At 48.1% G+C, this 17,386-nt stretch overlaps 1 protein-coding gene across 13 annotated transcripts in view; it reads right to left on the bottom strand.

Moving 5' to 3' along the window:
• Window positions 1–17,386, bottom strand: part of EPS15L1 (epidermal growth factor receptor pathway substrate 15 like 1) — a 106,179-nt gene that overhangs the window by 27,873 nt on the left and 60,920 nt on the right. For all 13 annotated transcript variants that reach the window (XM_010806555.4, XM_024993958.2, XM_059888000.1 and 10 more), the window contains 5 exons: window positions 16,753–16,950; window positions 14,646–14,810; window positions 9,908–10,031; window positions 8,964–9,014; window positions 7,027–7,163 (listed from right to left, as the gene is read on the bottom strand). In XM_010806555.4, the coding sequence (XP_010804857.2) occupies window positions 7,027–7,163; window positions 8,964–9,014; window positions 9,908–10,031; window positions 14,646–14,810; window positions 16,753–16,950 (675 nt within the window). The remainder of the gene's footprint in view (window positions 1–7,026; window positions 7,164–8,963; window positions 9,015–9,907; window positions 10,032–14,645; window positions 14,811–16,752; window positions 16,951–17,386) is intronic.

Below are 17,386 nucleotides of genomic sequence, written 5' to 3'. Positions count from 1 at the left end.
ACCACAAACTCTCTGGATATCTGCCCCAGCCATGGGGAGGACACAGTGATTTAAACCAAATCCTGGCAGAGTCCAACAGACCAACCACTCCTGCATGTAATACCAACAAATACCCTGGACTGGGGGAAAAAAAAAAAGCAATCACCTGAAGACATAGAAGTGAATCAAAGCAGCAAGACTTTGGAAGAGGACTGAAATTTGGCAGTAAACACACAGCACAGGCTGAGCTTTCCAGGCTTTGTTTCATCTTGGCCCACTGCTCAGCTTGTGGGAGCTCAGCTCCCTGACCAGGGACTTAACCCCGGCCGCAGCCGTGAAAATACTGAATCCTAACCACCAGACCACCAGGGAACTCCCAGGTTTTCCGTCTTGATGGCTACAGTCTGAGAATATTGAGAGGCTACGGACTCCAAAAGAAAACTCACTGTCCTTCTGCACTGAAGCTCAGAGGCGAGAATCCCAGGACAGCCACAGCCATGAAAAAGGGATGTGGCCCAGCAAAAAACAAAAAGCCCAGTGGAGAATTAAGCTGTCTTCATACCTGCAAATGAGGCAGGCTATTTTTGTTAAGACTGTTGGAATTTACTGACCATAATTACAACATATAATCCAAAGAATATTAAGTAACATCCTTACCATGTTAATCAACTGTTCTCTTATGAAGATCTATTGTGTTGACTAATTGAACAATAATTCAAGTAGAGTGTCCCAGAAAGAAACCTGCTTGCACTCCTTCTCTAGAGTCTGGCCGGCGGTGCTGAGTATTGCCAGCGGCCCCGACGTGCCCCGACTTGGTGTCCTCGTTTAGAAGCCTCGTCTTCTGCTCATGGCTTCATCCCCAGGTGGCTGCAAACAACCTGAGGCTGCGTTTTATTGGGGAGTTATTTGGCCAGGGCCTTCTGAACAGCAGTGTCCCAGTGAAGTGCTGGATATTATTTATTTAAGAATGAACTTTTCTTTTTTTTTTTTAACAATAATATCCTTTCAGAAATTTCTAACTACCTTGTAACTGCATGACTTAACATGGTGATAAAACAGTTATTAAAAGACTATTTTTTCCAAAGCTTAAAAAGAGGGGGCGGGATGTGGGGTCTAGAAAGGAGAGGCAGAGAATGGGAGTCCCAAATTCCATGATAAGCTCCGCCCAGATCTCAGGCTGACCCCTACACTGTGTGTGGGTGGGCAGACTCAGAGCAGCCTATAGCTAAGGCCACAGGAATGAAACCACAGGCCAGACAGGGAGAGACTACAGTGTGAGTCTCACCAGTTAGCTGCCTGCTGAAACAAAACCATCCACACTCTTTGGAAGAATGCAACAGAATCAAGTCTCCACAACAGAGTACGCACAATGCACGGGATATATCTCTAAGTTATTCAAAATACAGAGAACAAGAAAAATGTGATTCTCAAGGGAAAAAGATAATCAGTGGAGACAATCTCAAGATGACCCAGATACTGGAATTCTCAGATGAGAATGACTTTACAGCAGCAGTGACTGGGCTTAATGAGATAAAGGAAAATACACTTCAGATGAACGACAAGATAGGAGATCTTAGTAGAGAAGTGGAAACTACACAGATGAAACATGGACATTCTAAAACTGTAAACTACAGTACCCAGAATAAAAGCGTCAGTAGATTAGCTAGCCAGCAAAGGACAAAAATGGGACTGAAGCTGAGATAAATCAGTAGAAATTACATAATCGGATGGAAAAAAAGAGAAAAAAAAAGAAAAACAGGGCCTCAGGGAACTTTGAGGATAATATTAACACCTGTGTAACTAGAATCCCACAAAGAGAGAGAATAAAAAAGAAAAATTTTTTCGAAGAAATACTGGCTGAAAACATACCAAATTTGGTGAAAGACCTAATTTATAGATGTAAGAACTTCAGCAAACCCCAAGCACCATAAATAAAAAGAAAAGTATATCCAAACCCTACATAAACTACTGAAAAGCAAAGATAAAGAGAGGTTCTTTAAAACAACCAAAGGAACATGTTACATGCAGGGAACAACTACATGAAAGGCTGGCAACTTTTCATTAAGAACATCAGAGACTAGAAGATAACAGGACAACATCCTACAAGAACCAAAAGGAAAAATGATACTAGATTGGCCACAAATACACTCAAGGACAGCAACAAAGCAGCCCTGCATACAAGGGCTAATGTGAGCTCTTCAGGCTGAAGGAGGCAAAACCAGATCTTGAGAAAGGGATGAAGAACTTGAGAAATGGTGACTATACGGTGAAAGTAACAACTACTTTCTTCCTCTTTAAAACTGATCAGTTTAGTTCAGTTGCTCAGTCGTGTCCGAGTCTTTGTGACTGCATGGACCGCAGCACGGCAGGCTTCCCTGTCCATCACCAACTCCCAGAGTTTGCTCAAACTCACGTCCATAGAGTCGGCGATGCCATCCAACCATCTCATCCTCTGTCGTCTCCTTCTCCTCCTGCCTTCAATCTTTCCCAGCATCAGGGTCTTTTCCAATGAGTCAGTTCTTTGCATCGGGTGGCCAAAGTGTTGGAGTTTCAGTTTCAGGATCAGTCCTTCCAATGAATAATCAGGACTGATTTCCTTTAGAACTGACGGGTTTAAAACTGACTGTAAAACTGGTTTAAAACTGATACAGTGGATTAAAGCAAAAATTATAATACTGTCTTAAGACATTTAATATATTTAGACATGTTACATTCTTAAGACAACTGTAACAGAGACACTGCTGTTGGGGGGGGGTGGATAAATGGATCTACATGGTGGCAAGGTTTTCACATTTTACATTGCATTGTTTGTTGCTGTTGTTCAGTCACTAACTTTTGTCCAACTTGCTGCGACCCCATAGACTGTAGCATGCCAGGCTTCTCTGTCCTTCACTATCTCCCAGAGTTTGCTCAAATTCATGTCCATTGAGTCTGTGATGCTCTCTAACCATCTCATCCTATACCACCCCCTTCTCCTTTTGCCTTCAATCTTTCTCAGCATTAGGGTCTTTTCCAATGAGTCATCTCTTTGCAATCTGTGTCCAAAGTATTGGAGCTTCTGCTTCAGCAAATGACACAGTAATAATTCCAAGTAGCCTACAAAAAGTTAAGGGTGAAAATGGCAATCCCTAAACCAACCTCTAAAAAAAAAAAAAATAAATAGTATAGTTAAAAGAGGCCAATAAGTACTACAAAATGGAATCCCAGAAAACATGCAAATAACCCAAAAGAAGACAGAGAGGAACAGACGAATAAAACACAGAGAATAAAAGAAAGTAAATAATAAAATAGTAGATTTGAATCTAATTATACTGATCAGTTCAGTTCAGTCGCTCAGTCGTGTCCGACTCTTCGCAACCCCATGAATCGCAGCACGCCAGGCCTCCCTGTCCATCACCAACTCCCAGAGTCCACCCAAACTCATGTCCATTGAGTTGGTGATGCCATCCAGCCATCTTATCCTCTGTTGTCCCCTTCTCCTCCTGCCCCCAATCCCTCCCAGCATCAGAGTCTTTTCTAATGAGTCAACTCTTCGCATGAGGTGGCCAAAGTAATGGAGTTTCAGCTTTAGCATCAGTCCTTCCAAAGAACACCTAGGACTGATCTCCTTTAGAATGGACTGGTTGGATCTCCTTGCAGTCCAAGGGACTCTCAAGAGTCTTCTCCAACACCACAGTTCAAAAGCATCAATTCTTCGGCGCTCAGCTTTCTTCATAGTCCAACTCTCACATCCATACATGACCACTGGAAAAACCATAGCCTTGACTAGACGGATCTTTGTTGGCAAAGTGATGTCTCTGCTTTTTAATATGCTATCTAGGTTGGTCATAACTTTCCTTCCAAGGAGTAAGTGTCTTTTAATTTCATGGCTGCAATCACCATCTGCAGTGATTTTGGAGCCCCAAAAAATAAAGTCTGACACTGTTTCCCCATCTATTTGCCATGAAGTGATGGGACCAGATGCCATGATCTTTGTTTTCTGAATGTTGAGCTTTAAGCCAACTTTTTCACTCTCCACTTTGCCTTTCATCAAGAGGCTTTTTAGTTCCTCTTTACTTTCTGCCATAGGGGTGGTGTCATCTGCATATCTGAGGTTATTGATATTTCTCCCGGCAATCTTGATTCCAGCTTGTGCTTCCTCCAGCCCAGCGTTTCTCATGATGTACTCTGCATGTAAGTTAAATAAGCAGGGTGACAATATACAGCCTTGATGTACTTCTTTTCCTATGTGGAACCAGTCTGTTGTTCCATGCCCAGTTCTAACTGTTGCTTCCTGACCTGCATACAGATTTCTCAAGAAGCAGGTCAGGTGGTCTGGTATTCCCATCTCTTTCAGAATTTTCCACAGTTCATTGTGATCCACACAGTCAAAGGCTTTGGCATAGTCAATAAAGCGGAAGTAGGTGTTTTTCTGGAACTCTTTTTCTTTTTCCATGATCCAGTGGATGTTTAATGCAATTATACTGATAACTGCATTAAATGTGAATGGACTAGATACTCCATTTAGAAGGCAGAGATTTCCAGACTGTTTAGAAAAGCAAGGCCCAACTGTTGATATATGCTCAACACAAAAGACATCAACTTCAACTCCCAGATAGGTTGAAAGTAAGTGGATAAGAAAAGATAAAGCATGCAAAGAATAAGCATAAGAAAAATGAGGTGGCTATTTTAAAATGTGATAAAAACAGATTAAGACAAAGATTATCACCAGAGGAAAAATGGAACCCTTTTAAAGAAAAAAGGTCACTGCATCAGGATGATACAACAATCATCAATATGTAGGCAACTGACAGCTTCAAAATATATGTAGCTAAACTTGACAGAATTAAGGGGGATATGGACAATGCTACAATCATAGAAGAGTTTAACATCTCAGCAACTGGTAGAGCTAACAAACAGCTTAAAAATAGATGATCAGTCCTCTATAGAACATAATGGAAAAGAGTATGAAAAAGAATATATATGTATGTATAACTGAATCACTGTGGTGTACACTAGAAACTAGCACAACATCGTAAATCAGCTAAACTTTCAATTAAAAAAAGGAAAGAGGGGGAATTCCCTGGCCGCCCACTGGTTAGAACTCAGCACTTTCACTGATGTGGCCCAGGTTCAATCCCTGGTTGGGGCACTAAGATCCCCCAAGCTACACGGGCGTGACCCCCTTTAAAAAAATGGGGGAAAAAATAGACCTTCAGAACAACCACCTTGACCTAGGTGGCATTTACAGAACATTATACCCAATTATGGCAAATAGATACTCTTCTCAACTGTACCCTGTATGTTCTCCAACAAAGACCATAAAACGAGTCTCAATAAATCAAAAAGGACTGAAAACACACAAAATATATTCTCTAACAACAATAAATCTAATTAGAAACCAATATTATAAAACACCTGGAGGGGGGCAGTACTTTGAAATGAAACAACACCCTTTAAGTAATCCACGGTTCAACAGAGCATTCACAAGGGAAATTGAAAAATATCTCAAACTGAATGACAAGGAAGATACAACATATCAAAATGTGTGGAATGCACCTAAAGCAGTGCCTGAAGAGAAATGCGTAGGTTTTTTATAAAAATAACTTTATACCTGTGGTGGAAAAAATAAATTAAAAAAAAAAAAAAAAACTTTATTTATTTTTGGCTGTGCTGGGACTCCGCTGCTCGTGGGCTTTCCTCTAGCTGTGGCAAACGGGGAGTATTCTCTACTTGTGGCGTGCAGGCTTCTCATTGTGGAGGCTTCTCTTGCTGTGGAGCCCAAGCTCCAGGCGCTCGGACTCAGCAGTTACGGTTCCTGGGCTCTAGGGCACAGCTTCAATAGTTGCAGTGCACAGGCTCAGCTGCCTCGCAGCATGTGGGATCTTTCCAGACCAGGGATCAAACCCATGTCTCCTGCAGTGGCTAGGTGGATTATTTACCACTGAGCCACCAGGGAAGCCCAGAAATACATAGCATTAAACAATTACATTAGAAAAAGAAGATCCAAGATCAATGACCTAAGGTTGGATCTTAAGAAGTTAGAAACAGAAGGCCAAAGTAGGGAGAAGGAAATCATGAGCAGAAATCAGTGAGACAGAGAACAAACAGGAGAGGAAAGTAACACAGCCAATAGCTGGCTTGTGGAAAAGATGAATCAAATCGATCCACACGGAGGTGAGAACACAGACCACCAACATCAGGAATGAAAGGGGGCCCTCACAACCGGTCGCAGAGACAGAAACGCTCCGGGTTAATCCCTGCCTTCAAGGAGCTCTGGGGCTAGGGCGGCAGACCAGTAGGTCCACGGACAAGTGAAAAACCAAGGCGTGGGTAAAATGAGGGCAGAGGCGCAGCCTAGAGCGCAGGAAAGCTACATGTGGCCCTCACTTAGACGCAAAATCCTCCTTCCATCACAAAGTCTCTTCTCTGCATTTTAAGTCCTCGCTGACACCAATTTACACCAGGCTGTTGGGCCTAATGTACAAAACACAGGGCTTACTGCTTGCTGAGGGGTGGGGAGCACACTCAGCGTGGCAGCCTGTGCGTCTGGATTTCTCCTGCCACGGCGGGGACCCCCTGGGGCAGGCTGATGCCAGTGTCGCCATCTGCACTGGGCACTCAGGCAGCAGGGCAAACCTGTGGGCGCGTGTGGCACTCTGTTTCGTCTTTGTTGGGGGATGCAGTGGCCAAGCAGAGAACCCAGCCAGTGGGCCGGAGCTGAAGTAAAGGGGCACCGAAAGGGATGGAGGGGTGACAGCTGTTCAGGACACAGAACACCCTGATGTGGGCTCACCAGACTGCTGGACGTGATACCCGGCTTCACAGGGCAAGCCTCCACAGGGGCCAGCAGAGATGGTCACGTGCCATCCAGGAAGGAGGCTGGGCCTTCTCGCCAGCTCCCAGGGAATGGCCCAGCCTCCGACGGCTCTCACTTGCCAGGCTTAGCAAGCTCAGTCTGAGAGAGGGAGGCCCTGATTTGGTCCATGCGGGTGGGAAGGGCTGCCTTCATACAAAGAGCCCGCAGACGGGCAGCACCGGGACAGCGGCCCTCCTGAGGGCACTCACCTTTGACGGTAAGGAAGGGTTCTTTGTGAACGGGTCTGAGGTAAACGGGTCGCTCTTTGTCTGCTTCTTAAAGAAGTCATCAGGGGTGGAGCCACGGAATGGGTCGCTTTCTTTGAAAGGATCCCCACCGAATGGATCTGGAAGGTGTTTTGGAAAGAGAAGAAAAAAACTGTCCCATGAATAAACGCTATGCTTAGTGAGAAAACTCCCATTAAAAAAAAAAAAAAAACCACAACTGACTGACACCACTTATGTGAAATTCTAGAAAATGGAAAAACCATAGTGGCAGAAAGCCAGTTAGTGGCTGCCAGAGGTCTGGTGGCACAGGGGTGGAGGAGCAGGAGGGGGCCTTTAGGGACAATGCAGACAGTTGCTCTCTCATCTGGCTACACACAGGTTGAAATGCATCCGATTCTGCACTCAAAATGGGCGAGTTCTGTGGCGTGTTCATTACACCTCTCAACAAAATCAGTAGGAACAAACAATGTGCGAAAGTCCAGAAGGACAGAAAGCAGACTGGCGGCTGCCAGGGGCTGAGTGGGGGGCAGTGGCAGACGCGGTCTCCTTTCAGGGTGACGGAGACGTTCTGGAACTACATGGAGGTGGTAAGTGCACAGCACGGCGAACTGACCACAGGCCAGTGGCATGTGCACTTTAAGACGGTTAACCTGTACTATGCACATTTGTCAGGCTTGTGTTACACGAATCCTACCTCAAGAGAAACAGATAAACAGCAAGGGAAAAGGAAATAAACAGGCAGCACGATGCCAACACCGCCATGCCCAGAGTGTGTTCACGTGGGGCGCGGGCCTGGCGACCAGGAGGGGAGCCCCCACCACCCAGAAGAAACAAAACACTGGCCTTTCTTTCTTTTCTCTATGATGTGTACCAATTTTTTTTTAAGTATTTAAAAAAAAACCTTCCGTTTATTTTTGGCTGTGCTAGGTCTCTGCTGCCGCTCGGGCTTTTCTCTAGCTGCAGGCAGTGGGGGCTGCCCTCTGGCTGTGGTGCCAGGCTTCTCACTGCGGGGGCTTCTCTTGTTGCAGAGCACAGGCTCTGGGGCACGTGGGTTCAGAAGCTGTGGTGCACAGGGCTAGCTGCTCCCAGGCGTGTGGGGTCCTCCCGAGGCAGTGACTGAACCTGTGTCTCCTGCATCGGCAGGTGGATCCTTTACCACTGAGCCACCGGGGAAGCCCAAGATGCTGGGCTTTGGTGCAAAGTGATGCTGTCCTTCCCTGCTCACTGCACCGCCACCCCGAGTATATGCGGGCAGAAGTGCCACTGAGCGTGGGCACCACACAGGACACCTTGATGGTGGCACAGCGGGCACAGCAGGCACAAGCGACCGGGAGTCTGCACAGTCGTCAAGCACCAGGGGCTGGCGTTCTGGCTCTCGTTCTCATTGTGCTGTGCGACCAGCAGGAAGGGGCACCAGACAGAAAGGGAGGCACAACGGAGCTTCCTTCAGAAGCTCGCCTAGCACAGGAGGCGGCAAGGTGTTTCTCCATTTCCCTCAAGCTGAACTAGGAATGGGAATACTCTTCTTTTTAAGTTTTTATTGGAGGAGGGCACAGCAACCCATTCCGGTATGCTTACCTGGGAAATTCTACGGACAGAGGAGCCTGGTGGGCTACAGTCCATGGGGTCATGACGAGTCAGACACAACTCAGCCACTCAACAACAACAACAAAATAATTGCTTTCCAATGTTGTGTTGGTTTCTGGTGTAGAGCAAAATAAATCAGATCTATCTACACATATATTGCCTCTGTTTTGGATTTCCTTCCCATTTAGGTCATCACAGAGCACGGAGCAGAGTTCCCTGTGCTATACAGTAGGTTCTCGTTAGTTATCTAGGAATGGGAATATTCTGAGGACCAGTTCACAGAACATTTCTTTTAAGTAACGAAGGTTGTTTTTTTTTTTTTTTTTTTTTACCTGTTGAAGCCGTCTGTTGCTCGGCAAAGGGGTCACTCTGGAATGGGTCACCTGGATTAGAGAAGAGAGAACCATTCAGCTCTGTGGTAGAAATGACCTGGGCAGAGCAAAGTGGGAAAGCAAGGGTGGCCAGTGGCTGAGGGAGTTCATCACAGCAAAGATGATGAAGATGAAGCAGAAAGAACTCGGGCTACTCAACGTGGGCCCAACGGTGGGGAAACACAGGACCAGCCTGAATTCACTCTCTTTCTATGCCCTGCTCATGGCTCACCCCTCCCCTCCCCATCACCCACCCCCTGGGGTTCCAAGAACCTGAGCCCCCAGAGCGGCCCCCTCCTCAGCCTCCTGGGACACCTGAGCCTCGGCAGCTGCCCGAGTCATCTCTCAGAACTCGGGTGCTTCTACTCCAAGTCTCTAACTGGAAAGGCACTCCCACTGCCCTCTCCCTGCCCTGGCATTTTTCTCAGGAAAATACAGATAGCCTTCTTGGAAATAGTTTTGCTCTGCAAAAAAAAAAAAAAAGAAAACTTAGGAAATCTTGTTTTTAGAATTCTTAAGTTATTCTTGACTCGTGTGTGGCTCTGGGTGAACTCGCTGTGGGAAGGCCTTAGAGCCTGTGCATGTGGGGATCTGCTGTTTACTAGGGGCTCCATAATCACTGCTACGCCTACTTATCTTAGTCCTGCAAGGTGGATGCAGTCTCAGGGCCAAGCCAGTTACCCGTGAACGTGGGCGTGTCACAGTGAGCTTGGAGCTCTTCCCTCCCCCATGCAACACCACAGCTCTTCAATCACCCAGGGGAACTGAGAGATTCAAGAGGCCAGTTAGGCTCCAAGAATTTCTTTCCTCCCCCCACGTCAGAGGGTGCCACCAGTCACGAGACAACCCAGAGGGGCACAAAACAAACAGCCTTGCAGTGACAAAGTGGGCGCCAAATGAGGTACCTTTGAAGGGATCGGCTCCTTTAAATGGGTCTGATTTGAAGGGGTCTTCTGCTTGAAAGGGATCCGGATGCAATTCTTGGGCGTTGTTGCTAAATAACAAGGCTTTATTTTTGAAAGGATCGTCCTATAATTTTGCGAAGAGACAGGACAGGGATTTCATTATTTCAGATTTAAAGCCAAGCATAGAATTTTATACCTAACTGGTGTATTTTCCCTCTTAAGTGATGTGACCCTGATGAGAGTAGTTTTTATAAAAAAAAAAAAAAACAACAAAGAAGGCGGATTTTAGTTAATAACGTCAACAACAGTCCATTCGTTGTGATAAATGTACAAGACATTAATAACAGGGTAAGCTGGCTGTGGGTTATACAGGAACCCTCTGCACTATCTTTGCAACTTTTCCTTAAGTCTTCTAAAATGAAAGTCTATTTAAAAATCGTTCGGTGGAAGCAACCCAGGCATCCAGTGATGAATGAATGAATAGGCAAAGTGTGGCATGTCCATACGATGGGGTGTCACTCAGCCTTTAGAAGAAAGGAAATTCTGACACCCACAACACGGATGAAGCCTGAAGGCATCAGGCTAAGAGAAAGAAGCCAGTCACCGGAAGACAAACACTGTGGGATTCTACTTCCACGAAGTCCCTAGAGCCATCAGATTCAGAGACACAGAAAGCAGAACAGCAGGCGGTCAGGAGGATGGGGAGCAGTGCTTAATGGTATGAAGAAATTCTAGAGCTTGGCTGTACAACATGAACACAGTTAACGCGACTGAACTGTATAATGAAAGATGGCTATGATGGTAAACTTTACGTTATGTGTCTTTTACCATAATTAAAAATATTTTTTAATATATCACTGTGTCAGAAAAAAAGTCCTATTTTTGGAAATGTCAGAAAAAAAGTGTAACAAGTCCCTCCAACGACTGCAGCTCAAAGCCTCCTGGTTCAAAGGTGCACCTCCCTCAAGCAGCTTTTCAGAGAGCGTGTGCCTATGTGCGCATTTTTAAAAATGCCTGTTTCCACACCAAGAGGCACGATGGCTATTTACATCCAGAGAGGAAGTGCGTGCTTATACAGTTAGAACTACTAGAGCATACACAGCACTTTGCATTTTTTCTTTAAAAAGTGCTTATTTGTAGAAACAAACAGCATATTTAAATCAGCGGTGCATGGGGGGGACTTGCTTTTGAAGAGCAAGTTTTTATAGTGGAAAAATTACCTGAAAGGGGTTGGGGACGGACCTCACAATATATGCGGGAAAACAGTGCACTTGGTTTAGAAATACTGAGATATTTTGGTTCAGAAAGACACACCCTCAGTGAAAACACAAAGGTTTCACTATGACATTAAAAAGCACAACATCCTCCTTGAATCTGGCAAATGTGTCAGCATCCTTGGGGCTGGCGAATTCAGCCATTATTCCCACTGACCGAGACCAGGTGATGAGAGAGCCGGGGCTTCCATGAAAACGCAGGGCAGTGACGTCAGAGGTGCCCACGGGAGGGTCCTGACTAGGCTGGGTGACTCCAGGGAGCGGGATGTGTCTCAGAGGTACCAGGGCAACAGAAGCCCCAGGCTCCCGAGGAATGGACCAAACACCCCTGCCCTCTGACGGACATGGAACGGTTTTCCTTACCTGAGAAAGATTACCTAGGGCCTCCAACCACAGGGCTTCCCGAGGTGGATAAGCCAAGCCAGGTCTTGGGCAATTGAGTGCCGATGTCCCCAAGCGCGGCGCCCATGTCTGCGACACACAGACTCAGTAAGGATGCTGTGGTGCCAACTACCATGAGATGCCCATGCCAGCAAGCACCCAGTGGGGGTCTGAAACAGACCAACATGCTGGAGGAGTCCTAACCTACGGAAGCCAGGCGGCCAGCAGGGAAAATCAACACCCTGCAGCCCTGGGGAAAGGAACATGTTTGTTCCAGAAGAAGAAACAGAGATGGTGAGCGACCTGAATAAAGTAGTGAACTGAGAACGACAACTTGGAAAACTAAATAGAATGGAAGCTTCTATTTGGTTTTTAATTAGCAGTGACGTACCACTGCTAATTGGTACTTTTTTTTTTAATGTTTTCAATTGCCACTTGGAAGACTTGACAAGTAACAGTGGACGATGGCAGAGAAGACACTGATTGCTGGGTGCTCCGGCTGCAGTCCCCCTAACTGAAAGGCAGGTCTGCCATCTCTCTCTCAGGAGCGACTGCTTGGCCTGAGGTAGTAGCCGCTCCCTCCCCTTCAAAGGAGAAGCCTAAGACGACCCCGGCAGGATTCACGTGGTTAGGGTAACCATTTACCATTTACGGATTCCATTTCAGGTTCAGAGCAGAAAGCTAGATTTGCCCTGGCACAAAGACGCCATCAACTCCACCATCTGCTGACCACCTACTGAGGAGCACGGAGCCATCCGCCCACCTGGGAGATGCAAGTGTCGTGGCCAAGCTCGCGGCAGAGAGCGAGCATCGTGAACAAGGAGCTCCCTGACCAGTCTTAAGTTCTGCACGTCTCAGGAAACAGACGTGACAACTCCGAAAGGGCATCAAGGTGGCATTCTGCGACGCTCCTCGCCTTTAGACAGGGGCTGGGCGGTGGTGTGCTGGTGCAATCAACACTCTCAAGAGAATAAAAGCTCTGCCTGATAGCCACTGCCAATTCCCATGGTGCCACTACCCCCCTGTGGCTGATGTCCAGTTACCAAAGGTGGAGCTTAGGTTTACAAAATTGCTATTCAATCATCGGCTCTGAAGAGTCAGTAAAAGCGGCTCCAGTAGGCCAGGGGCTGAATGTGACAGGCCAGCCCGGCCTCCGTGATGAGTCTGTGGTGAAGCTGAATTCTACTCCTCTCTAGCAGACAGGCTGGCTGAGCACCGACTCCAAGGATGAGAAGCCAGTACCCTTATCAGCAGATGAGACACAGGAATAAACACGGCTTTCAGATCCCTGCCATCTTGGACAAAGTCAAGTCAGGTGGGCCTAACAGAAACCCAGTGACTTCAGTAAAACTGTCCAGACTTAGAACGCTCTAGACACACCTCTTTGGTTACACTGGTTCTCAGGAAATTAAGCCCCTTACTTTCATCCCCTCCGAAGAGAACTAAGAGACCTCCCTCTCCTTGGGAACAGTCTTGAAATGTCCAGGAGTGAACAAAAGCCCTCTTCACAGTGTTTATTAAGAAATGGAAACAAACCAAAAAGTGAGTGCTTTAAAGATTGTATTTGTGCAACAAGATATAGTTTTTCTTCCAAACAGTGGTTGTGGGTTTCTATGTAACACATGTGACGTCAACGTTTCAAGATGATTGACCATCATGTAAACATCTGTAATGAGATGAATAAAAATAAAGGCAAAAAAATCTGGGGGGATGCCGGCAAGGGTGGGGAGAATCCCCATTTTCCAAATGACACGTCCCTGCCAACTTCTTATCCAAGGAAACCCGTCTTATCAAAGCCTGCGCGACAGAATTTAAGAGTGAGCTGTCCCGTGAACTAAGACGGAACGGGCAAGCCAAGAGCTGTGAGGGTACCTGGACAGACGGCACAAGGAAGAGCAAGGCTATGAGGCTGGAACACACGCTGAGGCACACAGACGGTCAAGCAGGAAATTCCGCCTCAGGCGGTGCATGAAAGAGGACCGTTCACAGTCTATTCAGACGATGAAGCTGCCTAAACCGGCCCTGGAGCGGATACGGAAATCCCTCGTTTTGCCACTTCCAAGTGGAGAGGAATGTGTGAATGGCAGAGGGAGGAGGTGAGGGCCAGAGATGGGAGACAGATGAGAACACCAAGAGCATCTTCTCAGCGCTCTGGAGAATTAGGCATAAGCTTTCCCGTAAATCCTAGGGACAGAGCACTTGGCCACTGAGAAAAGAGACATGTCGAGAAAGGCCCAGAGTCTCACATAAAGAGAGACAGAGAGGCTGAACAGTTACGAGGAGGGGAAGGACTCCACAAAGCGAACAAGGCCAAGAGCAGGAGCCTGGAAGAGAGAGACGGCAGTGCAGGGCGTGCGGCCAAAGGCTTTGGGGCAGCGCACAAGGAAACTAGAGACCAGCTGTGTCCCCCTGGCTCCCGCAGCAGCACAGAGACGCCCTCATTAGTCCGAGTGAGCCAGAAACCACACACGCCAGGACTCAGGGCCACGGCAGTGAACTCCAGCCACAACAGGGGACTAAGTAACACTGTCTGGAAGCCAGCAGCCCCCCACCAGGACCACCAGGGTCCTGCGGTGTGAACCCAAGTGCTGACATTTCAAATGTGACCAACATTTCAGGAGACGGGCCAATTCGTGGGTGATGCAGCAACACCCCGGGAGGGCTGACTGCCAATCCTATTGCTCTTTATCTCCACCTGTGATTCTTCAAGATGCTCGTTGTGGAAACATGGACACACACACACACTCTTCCATCTTCCCAATGAGGAGAATGTGGGGTTTCACAATGTGTGAGAATTGATCCCATTTTAGGGAAGCCCTCCCAATGGGAGGCACTAGCCCACAGAGATGGAGGTCTTCACAAACTGGTTTCACAAAGGATCCAGGCCTATCCTCGGCTTTGTCCCGGAGGATGCCGGGCTGCAGGGCTGGTGGGGAAGAGGCAGAGCAGCTGCAAAAAATGAGCAACACCCTGCACTTGGATAGGATTAAGGCTGGCGAGGGCTGGATCCAGCAGGAGGGGCCTTCTCTGGGCCCAACATGGGACCCAATCCCAGGACTGGGAAACACTTATTCAACCTTTACCATGGCTCCAAAACCTCCCCTCTCTGTCAGGGAGACGCCCGTGCTCAGGTCTGCTAGGCTGCTCAGGCTGACGCCGGGGGCCCCGTCCAGCATCTCATCGTGCTGCTCCAGGCTGCGCTGGGCTTCCCGGTGGCTCTCGTGCAGCTGGGAGAGCCTGCTTCTGGCCTGGACAAGGAAGACATGGTTGGCGTGGAGGAGGGTTCAGGCGGAATGCATCAGGCAACGCATTTATCTCTCAGGGCATCCCGTCCCAGATGATTCACGCAGATAAGTGAATTACCTGTCTACAGAGCCAAGTTTACAAGACTTGAGGCTGCTCATAAACCGAGAGGGAGAAAGAGAGACCGAGAGAGAGAGAGAGAGAGAGAGGGGGAGACCCCCTTCTGGCTGCCCTCAGGCGGCCTCTTTGTATCCCCGGTCCCCAAGAGAGGCAAGTGTTCAAATACAGGTTTGCTGATTTGGAATGAACTGAAATGGGACAAAACCCAGATTCACTATTTATTCAGAGTGGTGTTCAGCAGCCATTTCACTTTACGGGATTCTTATTGCCCCATTTGCTCCTCCTTGTTCCTGGAGAAGGCATGCGAGGCCAGGGAAAGGACGGTGATCTGTGGAGGCAGACAGACCCGGCTTTAACTTAACTGTCTCCTGCACACTGGTGACCTCACCTGTTTCCTCTTCTCAAAAATGGAATTGATGAGTAAGAGCCCTCTCGCACTGTCTGGCAGGGTGGCCTTAGTAAGTAGTAGCTATCATGTTTAATGTCATTATTATTATCACTAACATACATTTATGTCTTGGCTGCTGTTTTATAAAGGCTGGAGGACTGATGCTCAAGCCCCACTGCTTTGGCCACCTGATGCTAATAAGAACCGACTCACTGGAAAAGACCCTTCGGCTCGGAAAGATCGAAGCCAGGAGCAGAAGGGGGCGACAGAGGATGAAATGGTTGGATGGCATCATCAACTCAACGGACATGAGTTTGAGCAAACTCCGGGAGTTGGCGATGGACAGGGAGGCATGGAGTGCTGCAGTCCATGGGGCCACAAAGAGTCAGACACTGAGCGACTGAACAACAACAACAAAAAGGCTGAGTGGGAGAAGACTCTCCAGATATTAACAGTAAAGCACACTGTCAGTGTTAGCTGCTCAGTCGTGTCCGACTCTGTGACCCCATGGACTGTATGTAGCTCACCAGGCTCCACTGTCCATGGAATTTTTCAGGCAAGAATACTGGAGTTACGGTAGCCATTGCCTTCTCCAGGGGATCTTCCCACCCAGTGATCAAACTCAGGTCTCCCATATGGTAGGCAGATTCTTTACCATCTGAGCCACCAGGGAAGCCCCAAAAAGCACAATATATATTATCAAATCCCTGAGGTTTGAGTTTGTAATCAACTTTTGCCTGTAAACTGGCAAAAAGAGCCAAGAGATCAATTCAGTCAAAAAAGGAAGCACAGATGTGCATTCTGATATTGCCAAGGTCAAACATAACCTTCAGTGTGTAGGTGGGACATCCGAGGGCCAGCAAGGAGGCCTCTGGCCGCGGCTGCAGGCCTTGGGGCCTTCTCCCCAGAGAGGGCCAGGGAGAGCGGAGCTCCTGAGGGGGCGGGGCCTCCTCGCTGTGCCGCCTTTGAGCTGCAGCGGGACAGAAAGCATCCTGGACTCTGTCCTCTTGCGTGTGCAAGGACCCAGGCTGCTGAGACAGGTCCTGAACCTAGACTCTCTTCAAACCAGTTAACGTCCTGCGCTCAGCCAGCCCGCACCCGCTCCAGCAGGGAAGCAGAAGGCTGGTGAGGCAAAGCAGACCCCACAAGGCCAAAGTCAACATGACGGGGGAACATATGCTGGGGGTTCTCAGCACTTCACCTTCAGGCTGAACAAAGCCTCCCAAGGAGAGAACCTAATGTGGATGAGGTGGGCAGGAGCCATGGAGACACCTACTGCAGCGCAGACACCTGGGACCGCGGTCACACACACCTCCGTAACTGCTGTGCTTGTGGCACCCCCCTGCTTGGCAGGAGACCCCAGAAGCCGCATCCCACTCCCACCCCCAGCCCCAGCCAGGGGTGGCAGGCCCTGCCCCACCCCGCCCCCTTGGAGATACCTGGTTGATTTCATCTTGAGTGGATTTTAGGGACTTGATGATAGTTTCCAGTTGAACTTTCCCAGCCTGGATGCTCTGTTCCAGCTGCGTCTCCTCCTGCTGCAGTCGGTTCAGCTCAGACTTGGCCCGGTTCAGGTCGTCTTCCTGGGACTTGAGGTCAGATTCCTGAGACTGGATCTGCGTCTTCAACGAGGAAATCTGAAATGAGATGAAATGCGACTTCGAGGAAGAATTCTGGTTCGTGTTTCTTGAGATGAGCTGACCCAGGGAGGGAGATACCAGCCCGAAAAGTGGATGCCTGGCTTCCTTACAGGGACCCCTCCCCACATGTGGGAGAGGCATCAGCAATCTGTCTGTCCCTTGAGGCTGAACATCCCCTCATCTCAGAGATCTGCTGAGGTCACAGCCTCCCTGCTTTGTGACAAGCAGCAAAGACACCCGGGGGAGATGAGATGGGCATGCTGTGTCCATGGGCCAGGGTGGTGTGTCCACACATAGATTCACACTTATATGTCTAACAAGGCGGCTAAGATGGAGGTCAGGCCACAGATGCTTGGACACTTTCTCAAATGATCCGTTCAACAACTCTACTAAACCAGTAGGATGTCTTAGCCTTGATTCAAGGTCATGGTGA

Source organism: Bos taurus, chromosome 7, assembly GCF_002263795.3.
Source record: "Bos taurus isolate L1 Dominette 01449 registration number 42190680 breed Hereford chromosome 7, ARS-UCD2.0, whole genome shotgun sequence".
In the NCBI taxonomy this organism is placed as follows: Eukaryota; Metazoa; Chordata; class Mammalia; order Artiodactyla; family Bovidae; genus Bos; species Bos taurus.
This window is presented reverse-complemented; position numbering and strand designations above follow the sequence as displayed.